The 23530-nt window shown below is 37.5% G+C and overlaps 1 protein-coding gene across 2 annotated transcripts in view; it reads left to right on the forward strand.

The window, feature by feature from the left end:
• LOC129237428 (neuropathy target esterase sws) overlaps window positions 1-22996 on the forward strand; it is a 42641-nt gene extending 19645 nt beyond the window's left edge. The window contains exons 2-12 of one of the 2 annotated variants that reach the window (XM_054872175.1): window positions 5165-5899; window positions 5958-6581; window positions 6651-6877; window positions 6944-7509; window positions 7794-8212; window positions 8290-8565; window positions 8636-8822; window positions 12671-12787; window positions 18650-18861; window positions 21295-21651; window positions 21740-22996. In XM_054872175.1, coding sequence (XP_054728150.1) covers window positions 5165-5899; window positions 5958-6581; window positions 6651-6877; window positions 6944-7509; window positions 7794-8212; window positions 8290-8565; window positions 8636-8822; window positions 12671-12787; window positions 18650-18861; window positions 21295-21651; window positions 21740-22354 — 4335 coding nt within the window. In that variant the 3' untranslated portion in view covers window positions 22355-22996. Of the gene's footprint in view, window positions 1-5164; window positions 5900-5957; window positions 6582-6650; window positions 6878-6943; window positions 7510-7793; window positions 8213-8289; window positions 8566-8635; window positions 8823-12670; window positions 12788-17937; window positions 18055-18649; window positions 18862-21294; window positions 21652-21739 lie in introns of both variants that reach the window. The other variant, XM_054872176.1, reaches the window with a different exon arrangement.
• The last annotated feature ends 534 nt before the right edge of the window (window positions 22997-23530 follow it).

Consider the following 23530-nt stretch of genomic DNA (forward strand, 5'->3'; position numbering starts at 1 on the left):
ATTTTGTGGTTGTAAGAGACTTCGTTTATCTAGGAGCCAGCATAAACACCGATAACAATGTCAGCCTTGAAATCCAACGACGAATATCTCTTGCCAACAAGCGCTATTTGAGGCGATTGAGTAGTAAAATCTTCTCTCGACGAACAAATTTAACACTCTACAAGGTTCTCATCATGTCCGTCCTATCGTACGGCGCAGAAGCGTGGACAATGATAACATCCGATAAAACGTCCCGTGAAGTGTTTGAGAGAAAGATTCTACGGAAGATTTTTGGACCTTTGCACGTGGGTGACAGCGAGTATCGCAGGTGATGGAGCAATGAGCTGTATAAGCTTCACGACGACATAGACGTTGCGAAGCGAATAAAGATCCAGCGGTTACGCTGACTGGGTCATGTCCTCCGAATGGAAACAAACGCTCCGGCTCTCAAAGTATTCGATGCCGTACCGGCTGGTGGTAGCAGAGGAAGAGGAAGACCTCCTCTGGGCTGGAAAGATCAGGTGGAAAAGGACTTGGCTACACTCGGTGTTTCCAACTGGAAAAGAAGAAATAAGCTGTTGAAGTTTTATTAATCGCAGAAGACTATATTTTTCAATTTTGAACTGCAACTTAGTCCTGTAAAAGTACATGGAAAATTTAAAGTATTGCATGAGGTTACAGCGAGATCCAGTATCGTCCCCTAATACACTAGTTCAGCGCAATTATCAACTATTTGATTTTCAACAGGGTGTTGTTGCTGTTGTTTATGATATTCGCATAAATTCCGTCACTGCATCAAATGACGCAAGTTAATCATCACCTCCCAACTCGCTAACAATGTTTTTCTTCTATCTGTCTGTGTCTGTGCGGCGACTAGTTGGTTGGACGTTTTGTGCCAAGTGCCGAGCCCTCTACTCGTATACATATGTACATATACGAGCACATATATGTAAGTATATTTACCAGTGAGAACCGAACAGCAATTCATGACGCTGAGCGTAGGTGACGTGGGCAACGATTTTTCTCTTCAGACGATTAGCGTTTTCGATAGTGATATCTGTTAAACAAATTGCTTTGTTAACTTGTGCTTTTAACTGTTACGTTTTTCAGTTCAGTATAAGTACTCTGATAAATTGCGCCGAACTTGCATACATATACATATGTATCTTACGATTACTTCGTCCACATTACGACGATGCTCATTTCGTCATTAATGGATATGTGACTAACAAGAAACAGTTTATATCCCGCAAATGTCCCTGTTTTAGGTAATTTGTAGGCCAGAGGCATCACATTTCAAAAGTGTAGACGGAACCAATATTACTGTTAATAATGAGCGCTACAAATAAATATCTTATTGCTAAATGTGTTCAGTTAGAGTATACCAACTTACTGGCATAAACATTCGATAAGCCAATCTTCTCAAAAAATAGGACTGAAGAATGGTCAATTAGACGCCTGTTATTATACTCCTTTGGACTAGTTCGTGTGGGTGTGCGTCGAGTCACTGGTTTATGTTAACATAAGACTGGGTGTACTGGAAAGTCGTAGATTTTGTTGGAATTGCCACAGTTTCAAAATCAATAAAAAAAACTAAGACCATTTGCCCGTCTGATTAAGGGCATAATCAGTATTTAGTCGCGCTAAAAGACGGTTTTAATGTTCAGTTAGTGCCTAATTAAATAATATCTAATTCTAATTAAAAAAGTTACTAACCTAGATTTCAAGACTTTTTTTGCTTACGATTAGGTAGACCAGACTTAAAATGTTTATGTCTATGCATGCATATACTTGTATGCGAGCAATGCATTCCAGTAATATTGGCCTTAGACGTTGTACTTGCGTATCAATTATGTTCGCGGAAGCAATTTTTATAAATACGTATATGGAAAAAAATACAAGGTGGCACAAAATTAATCATTCAATCTTGTTTTCGAATTACTTTTTTACTAAATATAAAAACAAATGATTTTGAGTTATGAAAATCTTTATTTTGACCTTTACGCGCTCCATTGCTTGTCTGCTTGCATGCTGCAGCTATCTTATTAACAAGTGTCAAATATGTTTGGCATACGACACCATTATCAAAAAATTATAAATCTCCCAATAGAGTGCTTAATTTTGCACCATCTCGTAGAAAGAATAGCTGAGTTTCAGTGGCATATGATCTTGAGCTAGCTAAATGATCTATGGCATTTGTACGACCTGACCAAGGGCTGTCATCTCAGGGAGTACTTCTCAAGATAAAAACTGATAACTGTTTCCATTTTGAATTTGATTAGTAGAAATTGTATTGCTTATGTTAATAAAGGTTGTTGTTGTAATAGTTCACTAGACCCTGCCAGTGCGGTGTCATCGTCTAACTTATCTAACGGCAGGCCCAGGAAGCGTGCTGTTTCGACAGGTTGGATCCAGAGGGAGAGGGCGAGATGTTTTAGATGAGTGGATTTAAGGGGTCATGTGAATAGGTGGGTAGTATGGTGTGGTGTATCTTCACATGCCGGACATATATTAAGTATGTCGCGATCGATTCTGGATTCCGTAATTGAGCCAAAGTTAGACGGATCTCACGAGACAGCTGAAGATCTTCGTCTGCAATGAGTGGTGATTGGGATTCGATAACGGCATTCGGGAATCGGGATTTTAGGAAGGTGGCGAGAGTTTCCCGATGAATGTCGTTAAATGTTTGTCTGTAAACTGTCCGTTCCAGTAATTGCAGTAGGGTTTGGCCCTGCATCTCTATAGTCGGAGGCAGAGATGCTTCCTTCCTCACCTAGGAGGAGGCTCAGGCTTTTGCAAATATCTGCAGTTGTACTTCCTGCGGTAACATCCAAGCAGAAATGTGAAGATGTTGCAACGGGAACATTGGGAAACATCCAGTAGCTGTCCTAATAGCAGTATTTTGATAGGTCTGGAGCTTTGTCCACTGAGATTCATTGGTGCCAGGCGACCAGACGGCCGAAGCATAACTCAATACCAGCCGGCCGATTGCTTTAAATGTGGCAATTGCGGTTGTATGCGCTGAAAAGGAGAGGGGTTGTTAACGTTCGGTATTGATGTGTCACCGACTTTCATTTTTAGCTGTAGTTTGACCTCCTTCGTCCAGGCGGTAAAGAGTGTCGCTTTGGATTTTTTGGGGGGAAAGCTGAAGATTCCTCGCAGAGAAATAAAGGAGAAAGGCTGGAGAGATAATCGTTCACTTTGGAACAGAAATCGTCGATGTCATTGCCGGACGCCATTATCGAACAATCGTCAGCATAGGAGACCAGTGAAACTCCCTGTGTTGTTTAGGGGAGCTTCGAGATATAAAAGATGTAAATCGCGAGTGAAAGGACACCACTCTGCGGCACACCTTGCTTTATACTCCTCTGTTTTGGGCTTTGGTCTCGAAAAATTACTTACAAATGCCGACCACTCACATCGTTCGGTGACCACCACTTCAGTCCCGGCGGGAGGGTCATCTAATCCTGTCTAGTGCGGTGAACCTCACCCCTCCCTTTACTGAAGATACCACCTTTTGGCTTACTGGGTACCTAGCTATATGTACGAGGTTTGTTCAAAAAATGACCGACCAATCATGGGTATATAGGCGGCCGCCGTAGCCGAATGGGTTGGTGCGTGATTACCATTCGGAATTCACAGAGAGAACGTTGGTTCGAAAATCGGTGAAACTAAAATTAATAAAAACATTTTTCTAATAGCGGTCGCCCCTCGGCAGGCAATGGCAAACCTCCGAGTGTATTTCTGCCATGAAAAAGCTTCTCATAAAAATATCTGCCGTTCGGAGTCGGTTTGAAACTGTAGGTCCCTCCATTTGTGGAGCAACATCAAGGCGCACACACCACAAATAGGAGGAGGAGCTCGGCCAAACACCCAAAAAGAGTGTACGCGCCATATACATACATATATAATGTGTACGAACAAAAGCAAAAATAACGGAACTTTTTTCTGCGAATTTGTTCTCGCCGTAAGTTTTGTAAAATTTGTCACAGAATTTATGGCAAGACTAACTACAAACAAGCGGCACCTTGTATACTTTTTTTGTTTGCATCTTTATCATGATTATACATATTTACAACACCTATTATTAATATTGCTTACATTGTTACTTAGAAATGGTATGCATTTGTCGCTATCACAAAATTATTTATTATTATTTCCTATTTAGGTGCAGTTCCAATTCAACATAAATATTTAAATACACTTGTAGGTTTATCTAAAAAATTCAGTAACAAACTGGAGCAAAAACAATTAAAACCAACATGAGGGGAAACTGACATGAAATGTAAAAAATTATTCATTTTAGGCAGTTTTTGAGATCCCGCCTCATATTATACTATTTAATATTAGTTTGGGGGAAAAAGAAATCCATTATTTTCTCGGTAGATGGCTGTAGTAATCGATATCTGGTAAAGTATCGATCAAACAATTTAAAGTTTATGCTCGTTGCCAAGGTGACATTTCGCACTAAAAAGATTCTTTTCCTCCTTTTTGTTTGTTCCATTCAGTTGTGAGTTACAGGGTGTTAACAATGGAAGTCAATAAAGAGAAAATTCGGTACATTTTACAGTTTTTCTTTGATAAAGGCGAAAATGCCAAGCCGCAGAAATTATGAATGGTGCCGATACTGTAACATCTAATTACGTACCATTTTGGTTTCGTTCATTTCGTTGAGGCATTTTTGCTGTTAAAGAAAATGTCGATAAAATCACAGAAATAATCAAATAACGCAAAAATTTTACACAAAAATAATGGATATCTTTTTCTGGGAAAATATTTCTGCCATAAAAAATCTCATAAAAAACATCCACCGTTCGGAGGTGGCATGAAAATTTCAACATCTTCTTTTTAACAACTTGTGCTTTCCAGCTTTGTTAACTGCTTTGAAGATCTTTAAAGGCAAACTGTTCGATTGCTTCTTCCTTGCTTTTACCCTGTTTCTCTTGGGGTCAGCTGTACTAGTTAGTAATTGCTAGATCTTTCGATCTTGGCTCGTTTTAAATTCGCATGTTTCATGTCGCTTTCTACTTCCTTATCGATGAGTTTTTAAGTGGCCTTACTTTTTTTTGTGATTTTTTTAGTAGTATCATGTAGCATTATTATCTGCGAATTTAGTCAGTCACTGTAACATAGCCTAAACCATTCACTATTTCTTATTTTGCCCTTCTTTTTATCTCGTTTCCAGGTTTACTTGTACATATGTGTCACGTTATTGACGCTAATCGTCATTGGCTGGTACATCTTCTACAAACGATGGCAACAAAATAAAGAACGACAGCTGATGTTACAAGCACAAATACGCGGTACATCATCTAGCGCTGCCGGCGATATGACCGGCTTGCGTTTCCGTAAACGCGACAAGATGCTCTTTTACGGTCGTCGAATGTTGCGAAAAGTGAAGAACGTGTCTGGGCAGATGTATGGTGGACAGGGACGCAAACGGAAGGCAGTTATGCGTTTTGCGAAGCGTATTCTTCAGCTACGCCGTGAAAACATCCCAACGCTTCTGAATACGGTAGAGCCACCGGCCGAGTATTTGCAAGAGACAACTGAAGGCAGCGATCGAGTGCCGCCTGACGCTCTCTATATGCTCCAAAGCATACGCATATTCGGACACTTTGAAAAACCGATTTTCCTTAAGTTGTGTAAACACACGGAAGTATTGACGCTGGAGCCAGGCGATTTCCTCTTCAAGATTACTGACTCTGATGACAGCGTATTCATTGTGCAATCTGGTTTGGTGCATGTTTTTATTTCGAATGCTGACGGCAGCACACTGTCGTTGAAAACAGTGAAGACGGGTGAATCAGTAACGTCGCTATTGAGTTTCATCGATGTGTTGTCAGGTAGTCCGAGCTACTATAAAACCGTCACCGCTAAGGCAGTAGAAAAATCCGTTGTTATACGCCTACCAATGCAGGTAAACATTTGCAATTCGCTTTTAAAACTATCTCTGTTATGCGCGCATTTTCCATTAGGCTTTCCAAGAGGTGTTCAATGAGAATCCCGACATTATGATACGCGTCATTCAGGTGATTATGGTGCGTTTGCAGCGTGTGCTCTTCACGGCGCTGCGCACATATCTCGGTCTCAATTCGGAGTTAGTGCAAAGCCATATGCGTATTAAGAAAAGTGCTGGAGCCACAATTTTAAAGACATCGCCTCTATATCGACGCTCCACACACCCAGATGCAGTACAGCACTCATTGTCAGACTTTATGCCACCACCAGACATGTTGGTCGACTTGGCGCATGAGTCAGAACGTCATTCGGGCATACAAACTGCCTTGCCAAATGCTCAGCCAGCGGGTAATGGTGGTGCCAATAGTGGAGGTGGCACTACCGGTGGTGGACAATCGACGCTAGCCAACTCACGAGCAAACAGCATTGGTAACTTAGTAACTCGTCGCTATTCACTTATACATGCGGAAGCGCTGGCGAATGCCGCCAACGCAGAGTTGACCAGCTTACGCGGCTATGCATTGGACAGCTTCTTGCGTGAACTCGGCTTGCCGGAAGACGATCGCGCATTTATTGATCCATTTGTGGAGCTGGACGAAGTGGAGGCGAATATTGCGTTGATCAACGAAGGAAGTATGGATGTAAGTGATTAACATTTAGTTAGGAGTGATGATTGGCTTACAAATGTGGTTTTCGTCTCGTATTTGAAGGATATCTGTGTTTGGATTGTGCTCACTGGCGCTCTGAACGTGTATCAAAGCAACGTGGATGTCACACGTACAGTAAAGACTGAAAACGCCGATGTGTTTATTTACACAGTGCACCCAGGGGAAATCGTTGGCGGACTGGCGATACTTACTGGCGAGGCAAGCATGTACACTATAAAAACAAAATATGTAACTCGACTAGCTTACATACGACGTCCTGGCATTTATGCGTAAGCTATTTCATAAATTATTACCCAATATATTTCTATAACTCTTATTCACTCTGTCTTCTGCAGAATAATGCGTGAGCGTCCTCGCATTGTACTTGATCTCGGTAATTGTGAAGTGCGTCGTCTCTCGCCTCTGGTTCGTCAATGCGATTACGCGTTCGATTGGGTTTTCCTCGAGTCGGGGCGTGCCGTCTATCGGCAGGAGGAGAATAGTGATAGTACTTACATCGTGCTCAGTGGGCGTATGCGTTCTGTGATAACGCAATCTAGTGGCAAAAAAGAAATAATCGGCGAGTACGGCAAAGGTGATCTTGTGGGACTGGTTGAGATGATAACGGAGACTTGTCGTACAACGACTGTGATGGCTGTGCGCGATACAGAGCTTGCCAAATTGCCGGAAGGCCTTTTCAATGCAATAAAATTGCGTTATCCGATTGTCGTGACAAAGCTGATAAGTCTTTTAAGTCACCGTATATTGGGCACCATGCAAACTCGGCATGACAGCACATCAGCACCCTTTGAGGCGAATCCGGTAACACACAAATACTCTACTGTAGCGTTAGTGCCGGTTAGCGACGATGTGCCGTTAACAGCGTTCACCTACGAACTTTACCACTCGTTATGCGCAATTGGTTAGTTAATTAGAAATTAATTCAACACAAATCATTGAAATCACAAAGCTTAGGTAGCCAGATAAAATATTAAACAAACACATTCACAATGGCGTGCATGATTAATTTGATTATTGTGTTCTTTTAATTATTATATTGTTTGTGTAATGATTCGTCTGAGAATTTGATTTGTGTTCAAATGATTTCGGATTTGTGAGATCGTTAATTCTTATATAATATATTCGTCAGCTTATCTGATAAATTCGAAATTTTGTAAATTAAAATCTTAATGCCCCTCCTTTTAGGCCCCACTTTGCGTCTTACATCCGAGGTGGTTCGCAAACAGCTCGGCATGCACATATTCGAGCCGAGCAATGAATATCGTATGACCTCTTGGCTAGCACAACAAGAAGATCGCAACACCATCACTCTGTATCAGTGTGACTCATCGCTCAGCGCTTGGACACAACGTTGCTTGCGGCAAGCGGACGTCGTACTTATCGTGGGACTTGGAGATCATACGACGACGGTCGGTAAATTTGAACGTGAAATCGATCGTCTTGCAATGCGCACACAAAAAGAGCTCGTACTGCTCTATCACGAATCGAGTACTACGAAACCGAAGAACACACTGCAATGGCTGAATGTCAGGCCATGGGTCACCAAACATCATCACCTGCAGTGTCCAAAGCGCATGTTCTCGCGCAAGAGTCAATATCGCATTGTGAGTGAGAATTCTAGAGCTAGCAAGTTCTAGGAAAACATTTAAATTAAAACAACTTTTTATCATATAATTTCTAGAATGATTTGTACAGCCGCGTTCTAATGTCCGAGCCGAATATGCATTCGGATTGTTCGCGCCTGGCACGTTGGCTAACAGGCAACTCCATCGGTTTGGTTTTGGGTGGTGGCGGTGCACGCGGTGCTGCACATATTGGCATGTTGAAAGCCGTGCAAGAGGCTGGCATACCGGTAGATATGGTGGGTGGTGTTAGCATTGGCGCGCTAATGGGTGCGCTGTGGTGTTCCGATCGGAATGTTACAACGGTTACACAGAAAGCGCGTGAATGGTCAAAGGTGTGTAATTGCTACTGAAATTAATTAGAATAGTAATTTATTTTAACTGTTCTATTTGTGTTACTTACAGAAAATGACAAAATGGTTCCTGCAATTGCTTGATCTCACTTATCCGATTACATCGATGTTCTCTGGACGAGAATTCAATAAAACCATTCACGAGACATTCGGCGATGTTGTCATCGAGGATTTATGGATTCCGTATTTTACACTAACGACTGATATTACCGCAAGCTGCCATCGCATACACACAAATGGTAAGTACAATGACTTCCCACATGTGCGCGTCGTCCCTCCTAAATTATCATTTCATAATACATAATATAAATTACAGCCGATTTATAAAAGTTTCGTAACTGACTTTAAAAGCACAAATGAGGCATAGCTGACATTTTTCACCTATTGATTATTTTTATTATACAATTTAATGTTTTTAGACATTTTGTTTATCACTGTACATTGCTGTAGTTTTCATAACATGTTTTTATTTGTTTGTGTTTGAAAACTTTGAAACATTGGCAAAAATCCTTTTAAGTGCAGTGGTCCTTTCTACATATTCTGAGATTTTTACATTGTGATATCTTTTTATTTTGTCACATTGTAACTTATTTCCATATTTACATACGTACATACATATTTTCACGTTGTAACCAGATAAAAATGAGTTGCTCTTGTTATACTAGTACAGCGGCTCGATTAAAAATATTATTTAAATTAAAAAAGGGCATATAAAGCTTTGACTTTCTTGCGTGCTACAAAGTAAATGTAAAAATCAAGTTCGATCATTTCGATTGCAGTATTAAAGTAATGCTTTCTAATGAAGTGGGCCATAATTTTTTAATATAATGAATTTTCTAAAAGGGTTTTTTAATAAGAGATGTTATTTTGATATTCAAAGAAAAATGTTATTTTTTAATGTAAATGATTGGATGTTTATTTCATTATAAAGAGGAAAGTATGCCGTTAATAGTGCAAAATAACATCAGGCAAATGACCACCGTGGACAATATCCTTTTCATGAAATTTTCCATAACCGAATCGCAAATTTGGATGCCCTATGTCCTCGGCGGCCGCCGTAGCCGAATGGGTTGGTGCGTGACTACCAATCGCAATTCACAGAGAACGTCGGTTCGAATCTCGGTGAAACACAAGAATTAAAAAAAACATTTTTCTAATAGCGGTCGCCCCTCGGCAGGCCATGGCAAAACCTCCGAGTGTATTTCTGCCATGAAAAAGCTCCTCATAAAAATATCTGCCGTTCGGAGTCGGCTTAAAACTGTAGGTCCCCCCATTTGTCGAACAACATCAAAACGCACACCACAAATAGGAGGAGGAGCTCGGCCAAACACCCAAAAAGGGCGTGCGCGCCAATTATATATATATATATATATATATATATATATGTCCTCGATAGTCTGACGAATTCCATCTTTGAGGTCTTGAATCGACCCCGGGGTGTTGGCGTAGACCTTCTCCTTCACGTGGCCCCAAAGAAAAAAGTCCCAAGGTGTTAAATCACAAGATCTCGGTGGCCAATTGTGATCACCTCCTCCAGAGATAAGACGGTCCCGAAACTTTTCCCGTAAAAGGTTGGTTTCGTCGATGGTTTCGTTGCTTGTGTGGCTCGTATCAATACCATCCAATTCCGGCCATAAAAAAAAGTTAATCATCTCTAATCATCGCAATCCATCCACCTGCGACACCTGTTATTGGAAAACCCTTTATTTATACATTTTTAAATATGTTTTTTTTTATAAAAAAGTGCAATGAAATTTCTTTGTCATAAAATGTTATATAATAAAGGTGGCGCAAAATTAATCACTCTATCTGAAAATTTATAATTTTTGCAAATGACGTCGTACGTCAATCATATTTGACACTTGTGATGTCTAGTTGACTTCTATATACAGACAAGCAACGGAGCTCATAAAGTCGCAAAACAAAAAAAAAAAAAGATTTTCTTAACTCAAAATCATTTTTTTATTAGGTAAAAGAGTTTGTCTTTTGTTTAGTAAAAACTAAATTGGTTTATTAATTTTGCGCCCCCTTTAGTATAGGTGAATATTTATTTATTGTGGCAATTCAAATTTTGCTGGCCTTATCTTCGAAAATTTAAAAGCTTAAAAAGTAAGTTTCAGTAAAAGTAATTATTATTTTTTGTTCAGTAAAAAACAAATGGTTTATTAATATTGCACCACTTTTTTGTGTAGGTGAATGTTAATTCATTGTCGAAAATCAAATTTTCTTTGCCTTATCTTCATAAAAACTTAAAAGCTACAAAGCTTAAAAATTAAATATTTGGAAATCTGTGTTAAACCCAACTGCTAACCATAATGATAACTGCCTAAATAATATTTCTTGTTAGCATTAGGAAACTTTATCTATCACTATCTATTATTTGTTACACTTAAGTAATAATTTCTTACGCCCAATAATTATTTTGCCAAGATTCCTAAAGTTTATAAAGCTCGTCTAAATTTTCTCTGAAAATGTTGGGAAGTGTCGTTAAAAATCTGGCCACGAGCCGACTTAACTAATTCTTTCTAGTCGCTAGAGCATAATATAAAATTCGTGACTGTAAGGTTCCCCACATCAATACCAATAATCTAAGTACCATATAAAAAGCTCCAGCAAAGAGGTACAACATGCCATGAAACGAGCGTTTAATGATAAATCTTTATAATAAATATTCTTATCAAGTGGCTACCTTGGTGAAGTAATTTGATTTCTTTAGGTCTTTTTGTCCTAGTGTGTCAAATCATACGGCGACCGCCGTAGCCGAACGGGTTCGTGCGTGGCTACCATTCGGAAATGCACTGGTTCATGGAACACCAAATAATAGAAACAATTTTTTTTAATAGCAGTCGCTTATCGGGAGGCCATTTCAAAACCTCTGAGAGTATTTCCGCCATAAAAAGCTCCTTATAACAAAACCATATCTGCTGTTCGGAGGCGGTATAAATCTGTAGGGTCCCTCCGTCTTCGAAAAAATATCGAGATGCACATCACAAATAAAAGGAGGAGCTCGGTTAAATACACAATAAACGCAGTAGACCAAAAAAAGTGCAACAACACATATATTAGCTCCTCACTTCTCCACTATAGAGCCACCAGCCACTCTCAGGCAGGCCTACTCTCAGCCACGGCAGGCTTTTGCTGTATTCTTAAAAGTTCTGTACATACATACATAGGGGAAGTTGACATGTGAATGTTTTAGCCTATTTCCACCGAGCTTTAACTGCTATTTACGCTTAACATTTTAGTCTCACAAATTGTACCAAAGCTCTTAAACTCTATTTCAGAACGGAGTTAACTCAGTTTTGTTAGCGTAACAGAAAATGTTGTGCTAACAGTGATGGTCGTTCCACAAATGTTAACAGTTTTTAAATGATGCTTTCGGGCGCAGCCTGAAGTGTCGTAATTATACAAAAAAAATATATAAATATAAATTGTTATATGAGGTTTGATGGTTAGACTTTTTTCTTTATTTTAAGCTTAAATATATATTTGCCAGCTTTTCTAGTTAATATTACTTCGATGGAAAAACTTGATATTTCTGTAACAGAACTCTTAATAGCACTTAGTTCTTGCGGGAGGGAAATACGTTGTTAGCGTAAACTAGAAAATAATTAGTTTTGTGTTTTAACGTAAACTGCTTTTTCAAATATGTATATTAGTTACACTATTTTTGTTTTATTTTCCAAAATTACTATACTTCTACTTTGGTAGAAAATATTAGATTGAGTATAAGTAATAAAACATCATGGTTGTTATGTGTGATGTACATACATATATTATATGTATTTCATTTATAATTTCTATTCTAAGTTTATTTTAATTTACTCCAATAAAACCAAAAAAAAAAAGAAAACAATACGGAATGATAAAAAATACTATCGCTCTTTAGCAAATTGATTAGTTCATATGCTTAGATAAATACTTATACACCTACATACACATATGTATATAAATTTCGCCGTCTTATGTATCAACCAATACTACCTAAACATTCATTCGTTCCCACCAACAAATGCAATTCATCTTAAATTTTTGCGCACATAAGTATGTACATTATACCGTTACACTCACATTAAACATTAAACAGGATCTCTTTGGCGTTATATACGTTCATCTATGTCGCTCAGCGGTTATATGCCGCCATTATGCGATCCCAAAGACGGACATCTTCTGCTGGATGGCGGATATGTTAACAATTTGCCAGGTAAATAGCGAGAAAACAACAACAACTACGAAAAGAGTATGTGTGTTTGAAGATCATAATTTGTTTTTACTGAAAAAAGTTTGATATTTTGTATGATTTCCATTCATTTGTCATGGGACAAATAATGCAGAGCGGAAGTTTTCAAAGCGGGAATTAAGACTTAGTTCCCTAATTCATGTTTTCAATTGGGTTCAGACAATTTCTTTGGTGGTTTCTTGTTAGTTTCAGCTGTGTAGGAAACTTTATGTGCATACATACATACATATCTCTGGACTTTCGGCAAAATAACTCAAGCGTACTTACTTACGACATTTTACTTCTTCAGCACTAACTTGTTGGTTACTAATGTAATATTTGAACTTTTACATCATTCATAGCCTTGGCTTAATAGATTATTTGAAAATTTTAATAAAAATATTTATTATGATTCGTTGATTTAAAGATAAAAACTAGTTAAAGTGGCATAAGCCCTTTTTCAAAAGTCCACAGATATATATTATATAATGTTGCGCTGTTTTTGAGTAATAAAGTTTTAGTTATATCTTTTGTGTGAATTTTTTTTTTTTAATTTTTTCAATTTACAATAGCGCCGTAAAATTTCCACTTTGTTAGAAGTAGAGGGAAAGTAAATTTTGTTTATGCTATGTGTTTTTTTTTTACTTGTGTGCATGCTTTAATTGTCAAATCGCCAAAACCCCAAAGGGACAGCATGTAAGTACAAATAAGATTTATCCCTTCTGTGTTACTTGCATTGACGTGCTGATGAGTGCAGCAAAAATTGCGCCGATCCAGCTTTTAGTTTTTCTAACTTAATTTAGCATTACCTATTTTCCATCTGTAGCTAATCTAGAAACTTTTCGTTTAAAAATAATGGTGTAAAAAACTCAGAATGTGTTTTCATTATACCCTTTGACATATATTAATTAACATTTCTTTTATTGAATCATATTTCATGAGTCATAAATGTGAAAACGGCCTAACCTATACGTACACTAAAGCTAATATAATAACAAAAAAGCTTAATAACCGACATAAAAAAATTTTGATTTCAGAATGCCATTTTAAAATTTGTCAGGGGAAGTTGATGAAATCGTGGTGAGAAAGGAGTTTTCATTGAAAATTCCTATTAACGCAGGTTCTGTATTTCGATGCCAAGAAATTCGCGCGTAAGCGAAAACAGCAACGTTCGTTATTCTGATTCTCCATTTTTTTTTTGTTTTTTTTGATCAGAAGTGTTCGACCTTACAGGAGAAAGAGGAATTGTATCGTATGAATTTTCAAACCGAATCGAAATGCAGAATAGACTTGTAAATAAATTTCTATCCATACTAGTTAAGAAAAATAGAAAATAATCAATTGTAAACGATTTTTAATTATTTTAAATGACAATTTTCCGATATCTGAAATTGCTGATGTATAAGGTGTTTTTTAGCCTCTTGAGAACTATCGATATCGATAACTATGATATGACTGCTGAGAATGGCAAACTGTGTTAACATTTCTGTTCAGTAAGGTTTGGGAAGTTATCATGAATCATTTAACGCCAGAACAACGCTTTCAAATTGTGCAAATTTATCATGAAAAAAATAAATATCTCCGCGAAGAGCGGCGATTCAAGCCACTGTTGACCACCTATGGCCTAATTTAGACTGATCGAATTTACCATGTAACTCTTAGCCGGATATCATAATCAAAAAATAAATGCCATGAAGTTATCTACCAGATTATTATTAAAAAACTTCATGCCAACAATATTTCTGATTTGTATTATCATTTTAAGTTCCCAAGCTCTTAAAAAACACCCATTACATAAATTTAAATAAGTAAGATCATTTAATTTATTGCAGGTGGACTATGTTAAAAATCTTTTTTTTATCGTCCGATAAGAAAAAAATTATCAAATTAAAAATATTTTAACAGCTTTGCTGTCAGAAAAAATATCAGATTGTACAGGTTTTTGTACAAAAACTTAATTTGCCTAGGATGGCCAAACATTTTTTTTTTATGTACACACCCATTTATGTTTTCTAAGGCCAAATCTAAGGAGAGATTCTTAGAAGAACTAAAACAAATTCGGCAGCCACATTTTTCTTCAAAAATATTATTGAGCTCTGCTCGTATAACTCAATAAACTTTTCTATTTCATATCAACACCAACTACAGTGTGAGCTCGATACAATGAACTATAACACAAGAAATGCGTACTGCTTACTGTGTTCGCCGAGAAGGTTTGCTTCTGCGAAAATGTTTCATTATATAATAACTCATTATAACTACGTTTTAGGATGAGTGGGAAGGTTAAGCTCTTTAACCAATATACTAAGATTGGTTAAGTTGCTTAACCAATATACTAAAATTTTGATTTGAAGACCGGTATGTAATGAGTTAATAATAAATGTAAAGCCGAACATTAGATTCCCTTTATTAGAAGCTGTATTTTATATGTGTGTGAGCGAAATGTTCACTGAAAAATGTTTGTTATTGCTTTCCAAAATGAAGGCAAAACGATGGATTTCAGTATATAATATAATATTATTCAGTACCATTTCGACAAAGGTAAAAAACGGAGCAGGTGGTCAAATAAAAATTGTTTGCATTAAAGTCCAATTTTCCGTCGAGACCACTCTTGCTTTCTGCATTACGGTAATGTGGCATCTTACACAACATTCATGACCATTTTGCGAAAAATTCAATTCATATACAAGTAGTTCCACAACTGCCATATCCAGCTGATTTATCTCGGCGTAATTTGATTATTATTTTAGCTATAAACTCAAGAGGCGGACGCCATAGCCGAATATATTGGTGCGTGACTACCATTCGATCTATCAAATAATAGAAAACGTTTTTCTTATAACGCTCGCCCCTCATAGAAAACCATCTGTCGTTCGGAGGCGGCCTAAAACTAGGTCACTCCATTTTTTGGAAAAACATCAACACATACACCACAAATAGGAGGAGGAGCTCGGCAAAACACCCAATAAAGGTGTGAGCGTCAATTATATGAATATATCTGAACTCAAGAAAACACTGGGTACACTATTTCGAGTTTATAGAACAGATTCAGCTTAAAGTGAATGCCGTTTCAGAAATCAATTTGAACAACTGTTCGAATAATCGAAAATTATTCTATTTATATTAGAAAATTATTTTTACATTTTGGAAGAATAAATACAGATTCAGGCACATGAATGAATGCACCTATGAATGTAGCGAAACCAAGTATTTGTCCATTTCCTTCAAATTCTTTATAGCGGTGTTACACTGTATGTAGTAATATTGAGAACAATATTTTTGTGTCTCTTCTTTAATATTTAAATGGTAATTATCTAAAATCACTGTCATTTATTTCAAATTGAAGTAAAGGGTATTTCAAAAGAAGCGCCTAGTTGTTGCTTTAAAATAAAATATGTAAAAATTTAGATTCTCTAAAGTTTCACTACATTTATTCAAAATACAGCTCTTAACAATTACATCATTCAAATGCCCATGAGGAGCACGTCTACGGGAACAAGGTGAAGTCCGAAATAAACAAGACTGAGCTAAAATAGAAACGACAAGAGCTTTGTTCTGATAACTTCGACTTTATTTATTCACTGTTTTGCGCGATCTAAAAGCTTTTCGAAAGAGTGTTTCAGGTCATTGACCGGAATGCCCTTCAAGATGTTGGTATAAGCCTTTCGGATGGCCTCTACGGACGTAAAATGTTTTCCTGAAATTCAATTTTCCGGATAGGTAGAAGTGACAGGGAGCCATATCAGGTGAATACGGAGTGTGATTGATGGTTAAAATGCGATTTCTAGTAAAAAAATCAGTCTCAAGAGTGGATCGCAGCTTCCTCCTTCGCGGTATTCAGGGCGAGTTCGACGAATGCCATGCAACAAACGCTCCAAAACGCCAAAAAAGAGAATTGAATTGACGGTGTGGCTCGTTGGCACGAACTCCTTGTGAACAATTCCCTTGGAATCGTAAAAACAAAACGAGCATCGACTTGATTTTTGACTTCTCCAAACGCGATTTTTTGGGTGGTGGCTCGTCTGGAGCCTTCCATTCGGCACTTTGACGCTTAGTTTCAGTTACACCAGTTACAATGTTGTAAAGGAAGTTCTCGTTTTTTCTTGTCTCTTTAATGAGGTCTTTTGAATGTTGAATTCTGAGCAATTTTTGATCCTCAGTTAACTTGTGCGGAATGAAACGGGTACAGACCTTTCGTAAGCGCAAATGATCAGTTAAAATGCGATAAATCATTCACCGATGACACAAACATACTGACACTTTTGACGCAATAACTTCGATTCCACTGAACAAAATGTCACCAAGCTTTCACTGGAAGTCAGCTGGGATGTAACTTCCAACGCAGTAACTCATTAAAAAGATCGCGCCATCAAAAACATTTGTATGACGCCAGTCTTGTTTATTTTGGACTTCACCTTGTAAAATCCGCCAGACAGTTGGCTTAATTGTTGGGAAGGTCGAGATATCAACAGAACCAATTTATTGAAATTTGTTCACCACAACTTTTGAATTGTCGACACATTCGGACGATTATTTGCACCAAAAAATTACGAATTTTGCGATATGTTTTTCTTCAAGACCGACCATTTGCATAATAAGTTTCAATAATTTCAACGCCTTGTTACATTGTGTAAAACTGTACATCTGTCTACGTAACTAATTGCAAAAGAGACATACAAAAAAGGTACCGCCTAGGAATTATTCACTAACTGATATCTAGGCGTCAGTTTTGGGCGACCTTTTATATTTCTACCAATTGTTAGTTGCAGTTGTATAGATATTTTTTTGGTAATAAATGTTGCAACACTTTGAAAAAGTTTCATGCCTCATATACACTTCTCATGCCTGCCACCATTCCAAGGAGAGCGCTGCGCACCACCAACTACAACTTTTTCGTGTTTTGCTATCAACAAACATTTATTGATGTAAACCTCTTTTCTTTATATTCTTTTTTTCATATGTTTTTATTTACAAAAAAACTCTTGTTTTGAACAAACCAATAAACGAAAACAAAAAATGTAAAATCACTATACCTGCGCGAATGCCATGCGACGTGTGTGCCGGCCCTAAATTTGTTTTCACTATCGTCACACCCTCTTCACCACCACCACCACCACCATCGACCAACTTTGAAGGATGTTTATGGCGCTATGTGCGTGCAAGCATGTCCATAGCGGGCGTCTTTCCACCGTTTTGCGATTATAGAGACGGTCATTTACTACTCGATGGTTGTTACACCAATAATGTGCCAGGTAATGAACCACAACTATTCCACCATTACTAATGCATAGTTCTACTCCTACCACAATATTAGTAAGCTCTGCTCCCCACACTATTTTCTCCAACTATTTTAAGACCAACCACTTACCAATTTAACGATAGTTTGTATTTAGTTGTGAATACGTTTGTATGTATTAGTTGTCTATGGCCTAGTTTAACACCCGCACTTTTGCACTCTCAATGCGATTGTTTTTTGTTTCTCTCTTTTTGCATGCCTTAAGTTTTCATATTTTTTAGTTTTGTATGAAATAGTATATTTTTAACTATAAGTTTTTCAGTGTAGCTGTACTTGTAGTTGTTGCAGCTGGGTATTCACTCTGCATATTTTCTCTTTTAGTCCTCTGTACCCGAATTGGCTATATGAATATAAACGACGTTAGAAAACAATAAAAGTGAGATAGTATTTAAAATAAAATTTCCCCTCTGCATTTTTTTCTGTAAAAATATTGGCTTTTGCTATTGAAAACATTTTTTTTCTTTGGGTGAATGAATGAAATTTTGCGTAGTTATTTTTTGAAGCGTGATAACATTGTTTGTATGTTTCTAATGGTAACTTATATGTTATAGCTGACGTAATGCATAATTTGGGCGCTGCACATATTATTGCAATCGATGTGGGCTCCCAGGATGACATGGACTTGACGAATTATGGCGATGACTTATCTGGTTGGTGGTTGCTGTACAAGAAATGGAATCCCTTCACAACACCAGTGAAGGTGCCTGACTTGCCCGACATACAATCTCGTTTAGCGTATGTTTCGTGTGTACGCCAACTCGAGGTGAGTACAATTTCAACTGAGGTAGAGCTGCTTTACTATGCAGGTTTAGCTGTGGAGAATTTTTAAATTTTCAAATTGAAATAAAAGAACTGGCTCCTAATATCCCTCATTTTCTAAAAACTGGAGTATTGATATGATTGAGGGTATGGTTGCTGCTTTTGAAAAACAACTACATAACAAAAAACACAACTGCGCCATTCTTAATAAAACAGGAGCCGGCATAAACATTTTCGTTTATTTAAAAAGCTTGAGAAGAAAAAATTATAAGTATAAACTAAAAATATCTGTTGTGGTTAGCCTATTCCACCGAACCTTCACTGCAGTTTAAACTGAGCTATAGTTGAAAGTCACATTTAAACTTGCAAGCCCTCAAGCATTTATTGTTTTATCAAAGCTCGTAAAGTCTCTTTTGAAATGGTGCTAACTAATGGTACTTTCTTTTCTCACAATAATGTCGCATTCATTCTGCACTGCTCCAGAGCTTTCACATTTTCACTTTCTATCCTCAACCTGTTGTGCTCTGCCCAGGCGAATGTGTGGCATTTTCTATATATATATATGCTACGAGGGTCGTTTGAAAAGTCCGTGCAAAGTCAGAGAGATCGCACTACTGGCGCTTATCGAGATTATGTTTAGTTTCAGGCTTATCGTTTTCTTCTTAGTTTTTGGCATTCGTTTGAATCGAGGGAGTCGAGCGATTTTCTTTTTCCATCACGACAACACACCAGCTCACGCCGCAGAAGTTGTGGTCGCAAAATTAATGGGACTGGGCTTCCAACTCGTTTCACACCTATAAAATAAATCCTATTATTCGTTAACATATAGAACAGCGATCAACAAACTAGAACAGCGTTGAACGAAGTATATAAGACTAAAAAGGAAACTACGTCGAAAAATAAAAAATGTTTACCCCAAACAATTAAGAAGTTTTAGTTTTGCACGGACTTTTCAAACGACCCAAAAGCAGTTTTTTTTTGCGTTTGTATGAGGAAGACGCTGTGGAAAGAAAGTGTGTGTGTGTCTATAATTTCTTGTGCTTGGTTGTTTCCATTGCCTTCGCCTACTCTTGCTCTTCACAAACAACCGATTCCCTCCCTTTTTTTTTTGTTTATTCAAGGGCTCTGACGACACAGCGAATTCGGAGGGCGCAACCTGGTATTCTATCAGCATTGGTCATAGCCTGTGTCAGCTCTAGAATTGTTTTTTTTATTTCGCTGGAAAAAATCTAAACAATCAAGGCGAAGAATCTATAAAAAGTGACCGACACGGTTGGCCGGCCGGTACGGAATTATGATGCACCCATCTGGCTGGCCCTAGCGATTCGCAGTGGAGAAAGCTTCAGAGCTATCAATATCAATTATGATTTTAATATTGTAGTGGGTTAAACTTATCCGTAATCAACCCCGATATATTCAATATATATATCCAGCATGTGAAGACACCGTACGATACTAACCACCTATTCACATGCCTTCTCGAACCCAATCACCTAACACCCCGCTTCCAAATACCAACCTGCCGAAATACCACGCTTCCATGAGATGAGTTGGACGATAACGATCAGTAACTACACCGTACTGGCAGGACCTAGTGCACTGCTACAACACAAATAACAACAACGAAAAGCCATTCTACTCGTACTATTCTACTATGCTTCTAACCCCAACTGCATGTCGGCTGCTCAACGCAGTTCATTATTACCATTACCTTTAATTTATTGAAGGAAGTGTATATAAGCGTAATTAAATGAATTTTTATCACGTTCTTCATAGTAGTTTGAGTGTTTTCAAGATGACAGACAGATTGTCTAGCTTTACTGGGTTCTCGAAGGTCAAACTATTAATCAAAACTAATCTACCTTCACGTTCTTGCTTAGCACCGTGAATTGTGAAGAAAAAGTCCTGAATTCTGTAGTAAGGTAGTGGACTGGCTCATTCCTCATTGTCTGTTAAGAGTTTTCTAGCCAAGCGCCGTATCCCTGTGTTACATCATTCGAACAATTGAAAATTGGCAAAGTGCTTTGCAGGGACAGATAAGAAGTGTTTCTTGAAGCTAATACACCAGCCTCGTTATTTAATGGTCTTACTTTTTATCAGGCAGCTGGGAAGGATACAAAAATGTGTAATAATTTTTGTTGTAAAATTTAGATTGTTTTTGCATTTCCATTCCTGTTTTTTTTTAATATTTAAATGCAAACATAAGTATGTGCATCTACGAATATTTTACATATATATTTTTTTTTTGGCTGAGTCGCTACTTTCATTTATATAATTTGGTTGGAGGTCATGATTCCAGTGGTGTCGCCCAACATTTTATGTAGCCTTCAATCCTATGCGCAACGAATGTCGACCACGTGGCGACATAACGGCTTTCTGTGTCACGCCTGGCAATTTTAGTGGATGTTTTTGTAATTTCACTTTTATTTCATTTTAGGAAGTGAAAAATTCTGACTACTGCGAATACATTCGCCCACCAATTGATAAGTACAAAACGCTCGCCTTCGGCAGTTTCGATGAAATACGCGATGTGGGTTACGTTTATGGCAAAAACTACTTTGATTCCATGGCCAAGACCGGACGTTTGGGACGCTTTAATCAGTGGTTCAACAAGGAGCCTTTAAAAAAGGAGAATCATACCTCGTTAAGCGATTATACATTCATCGATTTGGCGCATATCGTTTGCAAATTACCCGAGACATACATTAGCAATGAACAATTGCAACAAGGTTATCTCTTTAGCGAAGACGAAGACTACGACGGCTACATTTCAGAGCCCTCCACATACAAGCGGGTAAGTCGAGTTGTCTACATAGGAAGGGCAATTAATTTGTACGTTAATTTACACACAAGAAAATGTAAAGCTATAACTTCCCCTGTAGATCAAAATCAAGCGCACCGGCACTTCGTTGTCGCTCTCCGAAAATGAGATGGACTCAGATATCGAGGTTGATTTGTCATTAGCCATACGGCAACATCATGCACATCGTTCAAGGAGCACACCGCATACCCCCGCCTCCGAATCGCACACCGGCGGTGACCAAGTAGATAACAATGGCCGTGGCAGCATTGTACGCTTTGATGGTAGTGTACTTTTCAAAGGCAATAGCGGCGGTGGTTCGCAAATTAGTATACGTAGTCGTGGCGGCAGTACTGATTTTATAACACCCTATGATGAGCTTAACATTGATGCTGTAGTTGATGAGCTACCATTAGATCCGGTAGTGATAAAGAAAGAGGAAATAAAAATCGAACAGACCGAAGTTGCCGCAACAGCGACAACGCCTGTGAAAACCACTGAAACCCAAGTTAAGGAAGAAGATCTTTGTACACCTACGCCAAGCAATTCAAATGCCAGTATAGATGTCTCCATGAAAAGCACATACACTTCAAATGCCAATTCTGCGACCTCTTCACTAGGCGTTAATATAAGTGACGCAGAAACAATACCAACAACAACTACATCTACATTAGAAAGCCCGTCTACGGCGACGTAATAAATGACTGCGAGTATTTAGTTTCTAAGTAATTATTTAAGTAATAGAGTGTGTATGTGTCACGTGACTGTGAGTGCGAGAGGAATGCAGAGAGAGGGTTTGTTTAGCTCACTTTCGTAGCCATAACTTTACTGAACAGAAAAAAGTTGCCTAGAAATAGGAAAATTCTTAAATTAATTGATTTTGGTGGTAATAACTTTTTAATTTCTCTGATAAAGCCCTACTTGAAAACACTATTTATGTAAATAATTCGAATTAATTGTTTCCGTCTTCTTCAAAATAAAATATATCGCACATCAAACTCATAGTATCCAACGACAATATTTCGACTCATAATAATTAAGTTAAGCGCTGTAGAAATCTATAGCAAACATTTAAGTGTAATTTTTTTTTTTGTATTTTTTTTTAAATTGCTTTTATTTTTTTTTTTAAGTTCATAAGTTGTGGGTTCATCTGATACGTATGTAGATATATTTAGTTAACGTAGATATTCACTTTGAATAATTTGGATTAAGATATACTACGTTATATTCATCAGCTGAATTTTAGTTTCAAATTATTGTTAAAAGACAACTGCTGAAGTGCAACTTTTTGGCATGATAATTCAATTGTTTAACAATATAAATATTTCTGTACTTTTGAAGTCACTTAAGGGGTCAGTCTACTTTGGAGACTCGAAAAAAAGGCTATATTCGTGATTTTTTTTTTGAGAAAACTATAAATGATAGTAATATAAAATTTGTTTGATTTATTAAATAAAGTCTTAAAATTCAGAAATAAATTTTTTTTTATTCAATTTTATAGTATTTTTAGTAAAAAAATAGCAGTGAAGCGTAACGTCTCAAACATGGGTTGGTGAGGCAGCTCCATCAGAACTCAAGAACGGCTTGTCTGAAACAAAAAAATCAAAATGTTTCAGATTCAGTAAGATACTGGCTACAAAATGACCCTCGGATATTAGGTTTTAATGAAGACAAAAAAAATGGCTGATAAAAATGGAAAATTTTTGATAGAACGGTTTTTTTTTCGCATATTTAAAAAAAATATATAGTAAAAATTTAAAATTTCAAAACCCCCGAGCGTCAATTTGGTGCAAATTATGTCTAGAATAGGTGATCCAAATTTTATGAAAATCGGTTGATTAGTTTTTGAGATACAGTGGAGCTAGATTTTGAA

This window comes from Anastrepha obliqua, chromosome 2, assembly GCF_027943255.1.
Source record: "Anastrepha obliqua isolate idAnaObli1 chromosome 2, idAnaObli1_1.0, whole genome shotgun sequence".
NCBI classification, from domain to species: Eukaryota; Metazoa; Arthropoda; class Insecta; order Diptera; family Tephritidae; genus Anastrepha; species Anastrepha obliqua.